Source organism: Lagopus muta, chromosome 24 (genome assembly GCF_023343835.1).
Source record: "Lagopus muta isolate bLagMut1 chromosome 24, bLagMut1 primary, whole genome shotgun sequence".
Taxonomy (NCBI): domain Eukaryota; kingdom Metazoa; phylum Chordata; class Aves; order Galliformes; family Phasianidae; genus Lagopus; species Lagopus muta.
In genome coordinates, this window is record NC_064456.1 from 2127477 (window position 1) to 2141752 (window position 14276).

General features: G+C 55.3%; 1 protein-coding gene across 3 annotated transcripts in view; it reads right to left on the minus strand.

Annotated features, from left to right (window-relative positions):
* Positions 1 to 11875, minus strand: part of BLACAT1 (BLACAT1 overlapping LEMD1 locus) — a 30092-nt gene extending 18217 nt beyond the window's left edge. Inside the window, exons 1-2 of one of the 3 annotated variants that reach the window (XM_048926179.1) lie at positions 9497 to 11875; positions 9310 to 9411 (exon numbers count right to left, since the gene is read on the minus strand). In XM_048926179.1, coding sequence (XP_048782136.1) covers positions 9310 to 9411; positions 9497 to 9561 — 167 coding nt within the window. In that variant the 5' untranslated portion in view covers positions 9562 to 11875. The other 2 variants (XM_048926180.1, XM_048926184.1) reach the window with 2 other exon arrangements.
* Between the last annotated feature and the right edge of the window lie 2401 nt (positions 11876 to 14276).

A 14276-nucleotide genomic window follows, 5' to 3' on the forward strand; every position in this document is an offset into this window, starting at 1 on the left:
ATTCTCCTTAATGTGCTATTGCAGCCCAGACAGGCATTGCACACACACATGCACACACACACTGACACACTCACATGCACACAGTCTCTGTGCTACCCATACCAAACCCCTGCCCAAACCACGGGGGACCACTCTATTTCTCCACACCGTTTCGCCCCCAAGACTCCACCGCTCTCCCTTTGCTTTCAGCAGCCAAGCACGGATGAAATAACAGCAGGGATCAAACGACACCGAAATCAAGGCTATTCCTACCTGGCAGTCATTGATTTCCTTCCCCCTTTGCTGACATCACCGCTCCCTTCAGGTTAATACATGCACCACTTTCCTTATCTCTGCTCAGGATTACCTCATCGCAGCAAACCCAGCGCGCTCGCTCCTGCTCTGCCGAATGCCAGCACTGTGTCTGAACTGCAACTTCCCAACCAGAGGAAGGATTTCTCCAAACGCCGTTCCATCAGAGCCCTGATCTCTCCCTCATATGCTGACACACGGCTCTTTTTCTCTTACAAATCAGCTCTTTGCTCTCCAGTGCATGCTCCTGCTCCATGCAGACCGGATCGTTCCCTTTGCTTGCTTCTTGCACTTCAAACTGCAAAAGTGCTGTGTGCACACACACGAAAAACTTGGCGTGCGTGCACACCAACATGTGCAGGAGCACTCACACAACTGCACACCTCACTGCTGAAATACAACACTTGCAGGGCTCCTCAGCTCATTTAGCTGTATGCTAACGTGCTGCATGCAAACCGTGCCCATAGAAGCAAGGTGAACGCACACGGATGCACGTCGTCTTCACAGATACTCACATCCTAATGAATTTTGACCAGCAGCTGATCGTTCTGCCCTAAAACAAAGAGAACTGACATTCTTTTTCTTTTTTTTTTGGCTAAGCACACCTCGTCCCCAAGAACAGCACCCCTGCGAGCCGGTGCCGTCTATTGGCTACAGCGTAAATATTTACACCCCTCTGCACACACACAGACACACACACGGACACGTTCCCAACGCACAAGAAGCAGGAGGTGAAGAAGCTCTTTGCAGCGCTGCTGCGCGGCCGCAGGAGGCGGTGCAGGTAATGCACGCACTGCTGCATGCAGGTGCGGGTGCACCGGTGCACTTCTGCCTCTCACCCACACAACCCCACCACGCAACGCTCCGAACAAAGAGAGAAAGAGAAAAACGCTGCCTTACTTTCTTCCGCTTATTCTTTTTTGGAGTTTTTTTTTTGTGGGTTTTTTTTTTTCCTCTCTCTCTCTCTCTCTTCTCCTCTATTTCAGGACTTTCCGCTGGAGGTGATGACGGAGAGGAACTTAACGCGGTCGGGGCGGAGTGGGGGAAAGCGTTTCGTCGGCGGAGAGGAGATGGAACAAAAGCCACGGGAGCGGTGCTGAATAGGTGTCCTCCTAGTTGTCGGGAATCGTGTGGCTGTGTGTGGCGCGGGCGGGAGGGGCGGTGGGCAGCGGCCTCCCTCCCTCCCCCCCTTCCTGGGGACGGGGTGAGCTCAGAGCAGAGGGACCCTCCGCTACCCGCACCGCACCGGGCTGCGGAGCCGAGCGCACGGCCGCACCCCGCAGCAGCGTGTGGCCACCGCGGGGACAGCGGGGATGTAGAGATGGGGACAGAGGGGACACAGAGACGGGGACGGAGGGGATGCCGAGATGGGGACGGCAGGGGTAAAGTGATGGGGACAATGGGGGATCTGCAATGGGGACGGTGAGGATACAGGGATGGGGACGGTGGGGATGCAGTGGTGGGGACGGTGGGGATGCAGTGGTGGGGACAGTGGGGACACAGTGACGGGGACACAGTAATGGGAACAGCAGGGATATAGTGATGGGGACAGTGGGGACAGCAGGGACACAGCAATGGGGATGCAGTGGTGGGGACAGTGGGGATGCAGAGATAACGGCAGCAGGGATACGGTTGTGGGACAATGGGAATACTGTGATAGGAACAGCGGGGACACAGTGATGGGGACAGCAGGGATAAAGTGATGGGGACAATGGGGATACTGCAGTGGGGACTGTGGGGATACAGTGATGGGTACAGTAGGGATACAGAGGTAAGGACAGCAGGGGCGCAGCGATGTGGACGGTGAGGACACAGCGATGGAGAGAGTGAGGATACAAGGATGGGGACAGGGACACAGTGATGGGGACACAGTGACAGGGACAGCGGGGATATAGTGATGGGGACCACAGGAACACAGCAATAGGGGCAGCAGGGATACAGAGACAAGGACAGCAGGGGTACGGTTATGGGGACAACGGGGATGCTGTGATAAAGACAGCGGGGACACAGTGATGGAGACAGCGGGGATACAGTGATGAGGACTGTGGGAACACAGCGATGGGGACAGCAGGGACACAGCACTGGGGCCGCCCGGTGCCCTCTCCCCGTTCCTCCCCCTGCTTTGTCTCCATCCCAGTCTCCCAGCCAGGCAGACACAAAGAGCCTCTGACCTGGGAGGAGAAATACGCCTCGCCTCGTCGAGAAAATCCGCCCCAGCGCCCCGAGGTGAGCTTTTGGCAGCAGGGAATTAAAAATAGCTGCTGTGGCTCCAAGTCGGAGACAGCACTCCTTCTCTAATGAGTATAATTAGCACGGAGCGGATGGAAGCGCGGTTCCCCGGCTGCTCCCCGTGTTGCTCAGTGTCTCCGAGTGCCACTCACTGACATCTCCTCCATGCACGCTGGGGAAGTGGTGTTTTCCCACATCCAGGAGCTGTGCCTGGATCAGCTCCTTGGCTGCCCTGAGCTCTTCCTCTGTCCCCGTGACACAATGAAGGTGTTCCAATGGAACGAATCCCCAAAAGCACAACCTGAGGCTTCTGTGTTATGCGAGAGCAAAGAGAAGTCAGATCTGGGACCTTTTCTCCTGCTCACTTCTATCCGTTCCCTGAAGCACTCATGAATCCTGGTTGTACCAATGGGGGGCTCAGGAGGGGGGTCAGGCAGGCTGCAGGCTCACAGTGCCCCACAGATCCTCCTCCTACGTCTGTGTCCAAGCAGAGCATCGCCTCACCATCCCCTGCCATGGGGACAGGCATGGGGACAAGGCCACCTCTCCGCTTTCTGCCCCATTGGTGACCCCAGAGATCTCCATTCTGCTTAAGCACTGGTTTTGGCTGCAGGTGGGCACAGCACTGAGGACACAGCAGAGTCCACCCAGAGCATCCCTCCCTGAGCGTGGCGCAGACGAAACCCCTTTGAGAGCGATGCGTTGGGCAGCTCATTAGCTGATGGGGTTAATGAACTTCTCCATGGGTTCCCTGCAGCCAGGGCTGGGCATGGGGTGAGCTGTGGGTGCGTCAGGTCAGGAGCTGCTGCACCTCTCATGGCATCTGCTCAGCTCTGACACGGTGCTTACTTGGGCTTTTTTTTAATTGTCTTGATGTCCCTCATTTGCATAATCCCCACAATGCAGCGCAGCAGGACTTTTGCTCTGAGCTAATAAATAGATGACAAAAATAAATGTGTCATGTAAGATTTGCTTCCATTTCTTTCCCCCTTTGTGAGCAAGCTATCACCAAGAAATGATGCTGGCGGAGCTGATCTCCCAGGAGCTGTCAGGCTGGGCTGCCTTGAGCAGCAAAGCTTGGTTTTGCCCATGGAACACAACTTGGCCAGATGTTAGAGCGAGTTGTGCGAGCTGAGAGCAGCAGGAGGAGGAAACGTCTGCACTCCTCAGTCCCTCTGCATTGCTCCCTATAGAGATGATCCTGCAAAATCAGCCCCAGGGCTGCGGGCAAAGGGCGTTCAGAAATCCATTGCTGCGGCTGCAGTGTGTCCATGTCCAGGCAGCTGCTGGCAGTGCTCTATTTTCAGAGTGATTTTCTTCAAAATCACCATGCAGCTCTCAGTGCTTGCAGTGGAGACGGCACCATTTAGGAAATGAGTTCCCTGAGCCAAGAAAAAGAGTGATCGCCCAGCTGTGAGCATCCAAGGGGACTCCTGAGGCTGGAACAGCACCATGTGTTTCCTACAGGATGATTCCTCCTGCAAGACTGTATTTCTCACTTCGAGGAACTCGGCTGGATGGCACCCAGTGAACCAAAGGGAGCAAACTCAAAGTCCTAAAGGAGAGGCTGAAATCCCATCCCCAGGGCTCTGCATGGCTGCATGCCCTTGGGGCTGGGATGCATGGCAGCAATGTGGGGTCATGGATGAACTGCCTAACCCATCTCCTTGCAATGCAGGATGTGGATGTGAGAGCAGAGAGCAGCAGGACGCATTGGGTCCCACAAGGTTTAGGAGCTTTGCACCGGGTGCTGGCAGCTCTGCATCTCTTAGGCCATCTTTTCTCCTCCCCACAGCCCTGTGAGTCAGGAGGATTCTCAGCTCTCATATAAAAGCATTTCCAACTGTGTTGTTTGTGCTGGAAAACGTGAATCCTAATGGGTAGGAGCTAGAAGAGAAATAAAGACCTGATAATATATGAGCTTCCTTTTTTTTTTCTTTTCTTTTAGAGCCCTGGCCCGCTTTAAATCACTTTTATGGCCGTACACAACTGCCTTCTGGCACGCGGATGCTCAAGCCTGGTGTTGCTGAAAAGATGGATTCACAACTGCTGGTCAGTGGAGGAAAAAGCACTGCGTGTGCTTCCCAAAGCACCCAGTGAAAGAGCTTCAGCTGCATCCATTGGTATTTCACACGTCCTGGGATGGGGACCCCTAGCAGAGAGACTCCACATCGTGTTGGTGAGGTCTGCAGCCAGTGCCAGGTGGGTTGGTGGGCGCTGGGCAGCACAAGGCAGTGGCAGGAAGGTGTCAGGAGGAACAAAACGTGGAGAGAGGTGGAAATCAGATGAGTGATGGGTGCGAGGCGCAGAGGAGCGCAGAGCATCCCTCCAGGATGTGGTGGATAATTTCCCCCTTCCCCAAAGCACTGCGGTGAGGGGATGGGATCATCCATCTTCATTACATCCCCAGAAGAGAATCTGTCAGGTTGTGGTGTAAAGGCAATTGATAGCCCCAAGGGCTCACTGCATGCTGGGCTGTGCTGCACACGTGTGCTGCCCCTGCTCCCTGCTCTCCATGGCACGGGGGCACCAGGTACTGCCACACACTGCCTGCATCCACATGCTTTTTCAGCTCAGACCAACCACGTGTTTTCTTTTCCCCTTCTTGCCCCAGCCTGGCACCTTGCTGATTCTTTTCCATCAGCTCCCAGCAAAGCTCCTGCAAGAAAACCTCCCAGAAGAGCTTCTCTCCAGGGAGCAAAAACCCCCACTGAAACATCGACCTGCTCACATGCAATCACATGAGCCCACCTATACTGCACACCTAATTCACACCCAATGCCCACAGCACCTTCTGCAAAGATATCCAAGAGAAGCTCAGCACGGGACACACTCCTTGTCCCCTCTGCCTTCATGCAGAGGACAGGAAGGTAACCAATGGAAGAAATAAAGGGGAAGGTCCAAACAACAGGTGATGCTGAGCCCCAGCAGCACTTGGGCTTGCACCCATTTATCTCACTGAATGTCCACCCTTGGGACCGTTCCCTGGGCAGGTGCCTGCGAGCATCCTGCTTTGCAGCAGGGAGATTCACTGTTTGCAGCTTTCAAAGCCCCGTGCCCAAGCCCCTGCTGCAAAGCAGAAGTCTCACCCAAGATGAGCCCCATCCATCTTCCTCTCAGCTCGGCCGCACGGCTAAAAACAAGCCAATAAAGTAGCAATCACCTTGGAGCAGCAGCAGCTCTATTAAAGCACAGCGGGCTGCAGCACCTGCGCCCCAACTCCACAAACCAAAGCCACGAAGCCTCCTCCTGCTCACTGTGCCCCATGTCATGGTGTGAGGACCCAGCCCTGTGGCCCCAGGCTTGGCTGCACCCCACTCTGCTCCTCCACGGATGCTGCCTTTCCATGTATAGCACACAACCAGTTCCCAGCCTGCCAAAAGGGCAGTGCTCACCTTGCACCTCTGCTCTGTTCCAGCAGCTTTCAGGCCCCAGTTGGGACCCCCACCCACCAGCTGGGGCTGCTCCTGTGCCTCCTTGAAAAGCAGAAGGGGATCACAGGGATGCGATGTGCTGGATGTTTGCATCAGTTCCCATTGCAAACGCTCGTTTGTCATGTAGATCTCCTGGCATTTTTTTAAAGGGTAGATTAATTTAGGGGAGTTCTCAGATCCAATTTCCTCTGGCAATGGCTCTATTAGGCTGTGCACAGCAGAGATACAGGCTCCCGTCCTCCTGCTGCTACTGATGGAATTTGATTCCACGCTGCCAAATCTGCAGGGCTGCAAACACATTCTCACTCTTGATTAATGTGAGTAATTTCTGCTTGAAAGAAGGTTGAAATGAGCAGCCAAGGGGAAGCGAGCGGTGAGGGCTCCCCCCCACATCCCTCCTCCTCCCCCATCCCTCGCCGCTGTTTGCATTTTCCCAGCTCTGGCATAGAGCTGAGGGATAAACAAAAATGCTGGCCCCGTTTCAAGAGCAGCAGAAGGTGTGGGAGCAGGGGGCACCTCGCTGGGTACCAGGCTTTGCTGCGCTCCTGCAATGCAACGCGATGCAAGGCGAGAGGTTTGGGGCTGAGAGGAGGAGCAGCACGGGGTGGGCTGCACGTGGAGGTGCCTGCACAGCTCTCTAGATAGGAAGCTGCTGTATTACTGCATGCCAAGGTGGGCTGTGACCCTGCTCAGCACCCACAGCCCCACGTGGAGCTGCTGTGCCATAGTGGCAGCTGGATTGGGAGCTGCTCCCCAGCAACGTCCCGGCTCCTCCATCCCCTCCCTTGGGAGCGGCGGTGGCTGTGCATCTCCTTTTCCATTTATTTTCATAAGGAAGGAGGGAGAGAGAGAGAGAGACACATCCTAATCTGGCAAAATGTCAGCGAGTGATTCAGAGAAGAGGCGAGCAGCAGAGAGAGACGGCCCACACAGGAGAATTGTTTCTGATTTCCAAATGTCAGCATGTCCTTTAATTAAATGCTGATTAACAGGGGACGTGATCCCTTGTTGCTGGTTAACACCACTCTCCGCGGGGCTCCAGGGCGATGCCACAGGCTGTGTGCACCCATGGGATCAGCTGGGGAATGAGGCCTGGGGTTTGCACTGCTCCAGATGCGCTGAAAGGTGCTGGTTCTGCTGCTGTGCATCTCGGTGACACGGGGGGGGGGAACCCTGTTGTGCCCTGACCCCGTTGCCCCATCTGCCTTCTGAGCAGGGCTGTGATCACACTGGAGGTTTATTATCTCTGGATGAAAGTTGCATCAGATCTACCACAGTGAAACTGCATGCAGACCCCGATGTGAATGCTCTTACTGCTGTCAGAGCAGCTCTTTTCTTCCTCAGCTTCTCTCTGTTTTCTGTACACTTATGCAAAGCTGCAAAAATGCCATGGCATTTTGGATTGCCAGAAACACCGTTGTGCTTCAGATCCCCCAAAACACCACTGCATTTGGGATCCCCCAAAAACACCTTATGCGTCTAACAGCGTCCCAAAGCCCTGTCACCTTCAGTGCTGCTCTTTGTCCTCTGGCCTGGAAGTCAACAGAGGTTATCCCTGAAGTTAGGAGAGCTGTATCTGCCCTGGGTGATGGCAAACCCTCCCTGACCCTAAAAGTGGAGAGCAGATGTACAATCCTAACTGCATCTCCTCTCCCTGACCCCATTCCCTTGCACTGGGGTGGATTTTTCCCTGTGGGGCAGGGAGGTGGCACACAGGTGCAGCAGCTCTGTGGCATTTGGGATGGTTTGGGCTGATCAAGCTGTGGGTTCTGTGCTGGGTGCTGACTGAGGTTTGCAGGGCTGCTATAGTGCTGCAGGTTGCTGTAGGGCTGCTATAGGTTTATGGAGACCACAGAGGCACGCTCTGCTCTGCACCCCAAGCATCTGCTGATCACAAGTTGCACACTGAGGCTCTCAGCCTGCTCGCAGACATTCACCCTGCACAGCCCCACGTTACACCACGTGCACGGAGCACCTCATGCAAGCAAAGCCCACGAGGTGACGAGGCTGCAATCACATGCCAGACGGGTTTAAAGCTGAAGAAACAGCCTGTACTTAAAATCACACTTTCCAGTACAGCACAGGAAAAGCTTTCACGCTTATCTCCCCATCTCCAACCGCGCACGGCTCTGCGCGTTGCCCCCTCCTCTTCCCCCTCCCCATCACCTCGCAGAACAGCGCGGCCGATGCTTGGCTTTGCGTCCCGGTGCCCGCGCATCTCTCAGCAACAAGTTCGTCCCGCAGCTCTGCCGCCTATTCCCAAGCGCCACCTGACGGCACCGACCTCGCCACTGAGACATCAGACACGAACACAAAGCAGCCCCGCACCGGCACCGGGGCCGTGGGGATTGGAAACAGCAGCGGGGTTGAGCGCATCCTGCTTGCAGCGCCTTGCCCTGAGCTGGGGCAGAGCGCAGCTGTGATTGTGCTGAAAAATCGACAGCACCAAAGTTCCTCCAAGCTGCCCAGAAATCAGACAGGTGCTGCTTGGGGCACCACTATGGCTCTTCCTCTCTTTAATTCTGCTTGAGAAAGCAGCTCTGTGTGTCTAACTGGGGAGGCAATAAGCCCCACGCATTTCCAACCCAGCAGTGGGGAAGAAGTCACCACTTTCTTCCCCCCCCCCCCCCCCCCCCCCCCCCAGCAAAGGGTTTTGCCACTCTGGTGTCATCCCTGCTGCCCTCTGCAGAGATGCAGCCACACAGCGCTCAGGGGCCGTACAGTTGTCAAAACCCCCTCCATACCCAAATGGGAGGGCATCCCCCCCCAGCACAACCCGAGGTCAGCACGCAGTACAGCTCACTTAACCCACATGGGTGCAGTGGGGAGGGGAAAGCCAGTTCTCCCTTCCCACCCCCCAGCCTGGCACCCCGTTACAGGGTCAGATGAAGGCACCGCCAGATCAGGGTGTGCTGTGAGAGCAGAGGGGAATAGAACTCAGCCCTCGGAAATGGAATAGAACTCATCAGTAGGAGACAGAGAACAGAACTTCCCTTCCTGCCCATCCCTCCCTGCCCCCCTGGGAGCATTGGGGACCCCTCACTGCACCCCAAGCACGAAGCAGGGCAGCACCCGGTTCCCCGAGGACGGATCTTACCGGGGAGATCCCAGCTCAGCTCCTTGCAGCAGCCAATATTGCAATGCCCCACGAGTGCCACCGGGACACCGACACACAGACAGCGACACGACGGCACCCAGCGGGAGGGAGAGCGGCGGGGACTGTATGGGAGGGGTGGGAAGGGGATGAATCATTTCAGCCAGATTTCCATATTCCCCCTGCTGGAAAATTCAAGTCTGCTCCGAGTTTGAATCCCAAATGTGATTGCTTTCGGATCCCCGCCTCGGAAGGACGTACCTCTCAGCAGCCGGTCCTGCCGGGATCATCGCTGTCCGCTCTTTCCATGCCGTCCACCTGCCAGCAGGCGCTGCCTTCTGTTCCCGCTGAGCATCACATTTGCTTTGAACACGGAGATAGTTAAAAGCTGGAACTTAAGGACTCAATGCAGGGGGTGGGGGGGTTGCAGGGAGGTGGACAGACTCACTGAGCATGAGAAGCAGCCATTGGCTCTGCCTCCCCACTGCTCTGCCAGTGGGTTAGGCTGCACATGTGTCAGCCTTCCCCCTGCTTCCCCATCACCGTGCTTTGTGCCGGGCAGGCTGTGTTTCTTGGTGGGGTTGGAAGCCCCCAGCTTGCACCTGCCCCGTGCACTGGGGTGGATGCTGCCCCAAAGCCCCCCCTTGCTGTGCACCATATGGCACAAGGCATTTAATTTCCTTCGGGACTGCGATGCACGGAGCTGGCAGGTTTCTTCACGGGCCTTTGCTTAACCCCCTGTAGACCCATCCGTGCCAATTGCCTGCATGGGTGGAACAAAGCGCTTCCCGAATTCACCACTCCCTGCTTCCTTCCCCATTTGTGTGGAGCTCTTCCTTTGAGCTGCAGCCAGGGCAGCAGGATCAGGTCCTGCTTTCAACAAGCTCTGTATCCAGGCAGGTGAGATCTGTTCCGTGGAAGAGGAGCCCAGTTCCAGTCCTTCACACCCTGCCTGCCTGCTCGGTGTCAGCCCGTGCGAGATGGATCTTGCCCAGTGAAATAGCTGAGCCTTTAAGTCAGCAACACTGCAAGAGGCCAGCAGCTCCGCAGGGCTCTGCACGCACAGGTGGAGCTGCTGAGCTTCCACAGGTCCTCCTGGGATGGTTTTCTCTGCAACCCACTTTTCTTGCTACATGTGAGTCCCTTATTGACATGAGAGTCCCCCACTTGGACACATCCCTATGCAACAGCGTGGAGCTGTGGCACTGGCAGTAGAAGTAACAATCGCGTTGCGCTGTGCACATGAGGAGCATGGAGAATGGATTTGCAGCCTTCATGGACTTTGTGTCTTAACAAAAGCACAGAGAGCAAGAAATGTAATCACTTTACACTGCTGCTGTCACAAAATAAAGAGGGATCCTGCTCACCCCCAGCAAACACTGAATCATTCAGCTCTGTTTGCAGATCCCATTGGGGAAATCTGTTTCGTTGTTTGGTTCAGCCCAAGATTGCAAGAGCTGGGAACTGAGGTTTGCTGTGTGTTCAATGCATGGGATGGAGATGCTGGCAGCACTGCTGAACCCAGGGATATTGCTTCCCAGAGGCAAAGACTCAAAGCAAACTGAAGCTGCTGGCACAGAGACACATTGGACACTGCTGAGGAGGGGCAGAACGCATTATTGCAGCACTGGGATGAATAGCAAGGTGAATTCCTGCAAATTTGCAGTGAACTGCAACAAATGCAATGCTTGCACAACCTGTGATACGGTCGGACTGTTTGCAATGAGTCCCTGGCTACAGAAGTTTTACAGCCTTGCAAATTCCAGGAGCTGCTGCAGCTCGGATGCAGTGAATATTGAGAAAGCATCCCGCCGCTAGAGCGCATCGAGGCGGATTTCTGCAGCACTGAGCTCCGCAGAGGGGAGGGATGGGGATTCCCGTGGGGTATTTCAGCGCGGTGCAGCGCAGAGCTCTTCCAAAGCCACTGCTTGCTGGAGCCGCGAGTAGGCAGGGATGCTCCGACAGCTCGGAAGGTGTTTTTCCCAAATCCACCCGCTAGCGGGCAGTAGGAGCAGAGCTGGGGAGGGAGGTGACCCCCGGGAATTGCAAGGGAGGGGTCGTCTGACTTCAAGATATTGCAGGCGAGGTGTAACAGCTGCAGCCCAGAGCAAACCCGCGGATGTGTCACCCCCACCCCATGCAATAAGAACAGCCAAAACTGCGGGGCGGTGGTGGGAAATCCGAGCTGTGGGGGTTTCCTGGCGCAACGAAGCTCGGGTCGGGGACCGGGTGTCACAGCTCAGCTCGGGCGGGGCGGTGATGGACCGGCAATGGGGTGGCACAGAGCCGCCCTTGCCTGGCATTGGGCTGATGGGCGCAGCCTGGCACCTGACAGACGGTCATTTCTGCACAGGGCCACGAGGTGGAAGCATCTTCCAAAAACTGCGGTTCTTTGGGAGTGTGGGGAGCCGCCATGGAGCGGGGCTGCGGGACGTGCTGAGAAAGGATGAGCAGGGATACGGGACACAGGGATAAAAGCCCAGGGAAAGCCGCAGCCCGTGGTGTCAGCTGCTGCCGTCGCCAATCCGATGGGGTTACCTGGGGTGTCTGTTCCATCCCTGCAGCTCGGGGATCTTTCCACCTCAGAGGAAGGCAGTGTGCAGCTCCGGGCCGGGGATGCAGCAGCTCTGTTGCACAGGAACCATTTTTCCTCCTTCAAACAGAACTTGAATCTGCTGCAGCTCTGTGCAGCCCACCCCCTATCCCGTTTCACAGGGGGGCATTGCAGATAGCTGGACACCCCTCTACCCCTCCCTATCTCCTCATCCTCCATGTCCTGCTGCTCACATCCTCCTTGTTTCTCACCCAAGGTGGTGCAGCTGAAAGCAGGACTGCTTGGCATAGCACCGTGCTTTGCCCAACCCAACCTGCTGCATCATATCAATCAGCTGTGCCTTATCAGAATGGGGAGCAGGCAGCTGCTCCAGCCCCACAGGCCCTCCCAGCTGGGCAGGGATTGCTGGCACTTTGCAGTGCATGGCACATATCAGTGGTTCTGTCCCAGCCAGGGGAGCTCGGCTGCTGCCCAGGGTCTGGCACCAAGTGGGTTGCGCAGCTCCTGTTTGCATCCTTATGGTCATCAGCAGTCAGACCTCTCTCCTGCAAAACCTCAGTGCTGAGTGTGCTAAAATATCTCCCTGAAGCATTTTATGAGTCTGAGGATAAAGGATTTGGCAGCAAGGAAATGCTGCAAGATTGTCCTCATGGTTGAGGGCTCCTCCTGCTCAGTGCCCATCAGCCTTGGACGAGGCCCTGCACCTCTTCCCCACTGGAGATGGGCACCTTTATTAACTGTGGGGTGAAATATGGTAAAAACCCAATAGAGGATCACACACACATGGGTGTTGCACTGCTCTGACAGATGTGCTCAGCTCCCAGCTCTTTGGGGGGTTACAAGCAGCATCTGCTTCTGGGCAGACCCCAGGACCAGGGCACAGAAGTCATTTGCTCCAGCATCCCAATGTGTGACAGCATAAATGCAGAGAGTCCAGCTTGGTATGCAGAAATGCCTTGACATTTAGCCCTCCCTTATGCTTGTTTTATAAGTAAACAGCTAAAAATACGCTGGTTATACCCAAGGGGCTTTGGAGAAGCACTAAACCAAGAGGGGGAAGGCTGAGTGCTGGGTAGCAGAGCTGGTATTTTCTCTCACTCTCAGTTCTACATTGAAGTAGCTTTATGGACTTTCTTTATTCCTGGCTTGAAGCAGCATGAGCACAAGCAGAATCAGGCTCAGCATCTGCAAATACAGACCTCCTCTGTGGTGTGGATTGATGTAATCTGTGAGACAACAAGAGCAGAGGTGTATCCAGAGCTTTCTTGCCTAAAATATGTATTTTGCTTTTTTTCTGGTGGGGTCACCACACGTGACATCCCATCCACCACTGCCACTTTTCATTTGGAAATGCTCCTGGTCATTCAGGGCAGGATGCAATGGAGCAGCCTCATGCTTTGCCCACAAGCCAGAAATGACTGCAGTGAATGTCTGTCTGCCTGCAGCCTTGTGCAGGCTCAGAGCTCACCAAACCAAAGCAGCCAGGGGCAGGATCAGGTTGGGACCTGAGGAGAGCACTGTGCTGCAGCCCCATCCACGGAGCAGCCAGCTTGTGTCAGAACAGATCAAAGCTCCCCCAACCAGAAGGAATCAGAGGGAAAGTTTCTCTGCAGCCTGTCAGGGGAGATGATTTCAGGCTGTGTTTATAGCAGGTGTGCAGCATGTGAACAGGAGAGGAGCCTCAACATGCTGTTACAGCACTTACTGGCTGGGCAATTACAGCACTAATGAAATAATGGGTGCGTGCAGCCAGAAGGAGGTTGTGCTGTAGGTTCTCCCCGGAGGCTGCCTTGCAGAAGCTGCGTGCCAGCAGCCCATGAGGGTTCCTGCTGGGCAGATGCCCCAACTGCAGCTCTGGGGCTCAGGCTGTCCTGCAGGGCTTTGTCTCACCACCAGGAACATCTCTCTGCCTGTCATCACCTTTGCATGTGCACAAACATAGGATGCAGGTACAGTGAAAGGAGGGGGAAAATACTTGCCTACATTAACCAGTTTTGTTCTTATTAGCCAGCTATTTGATTTCATGAGGTGTTGTGGCTGCAGCCCCCTCTGCTATAGCAGCTGATACCTGCCCAGGAGGGAAGGACTTGCTCACAGCAATAGGCAGCTGTGTGTGATTTTCTTTCAGCTCCACTCTGCTGCCAGCTGCTCCAGTTCCCTAATTACAGCAGTGAGGTGGGGGCTGGCACGTGCACCACCATGGAAATGGGGCTGTGTGCCCACCCCACTCCATGATATCCAGCCACCTTTTCTGGGCATGCTCCCACCTCCATCCTGTTTTGCTCTGTGCTCACTGTGCCCATTCGCAGCCCTGCAGCCCAAACCCTCCCCTTGGCTCTGCTTTTTGGAGATGTACTGGCATTTATCATCCCTCGCATGCTGCTGAAGCTTCTGCCTGCATCAATGTTTTGGGAAGCCAAAACTGGGCTAGATTCCTCATTTGGGCTGAAAATAGCTAACAGACTGTGAGGCAAGCAGCAAACCCTGGCTGAGCTTCCTGAAGCTGTCACAGGCAACAGAGAGGGAGTCCCTTGCTGGTGACACCCAAGCTGTTCTCACTGCACAGTGCCAGCTTGCTGCCGGGGCTCCTCCCTTCCATCCATCCATCCATCCATCCATCCATCCATCCATCCATCCATCCATCCATCCATCCATCCTTATGGGGGGAAGGCTG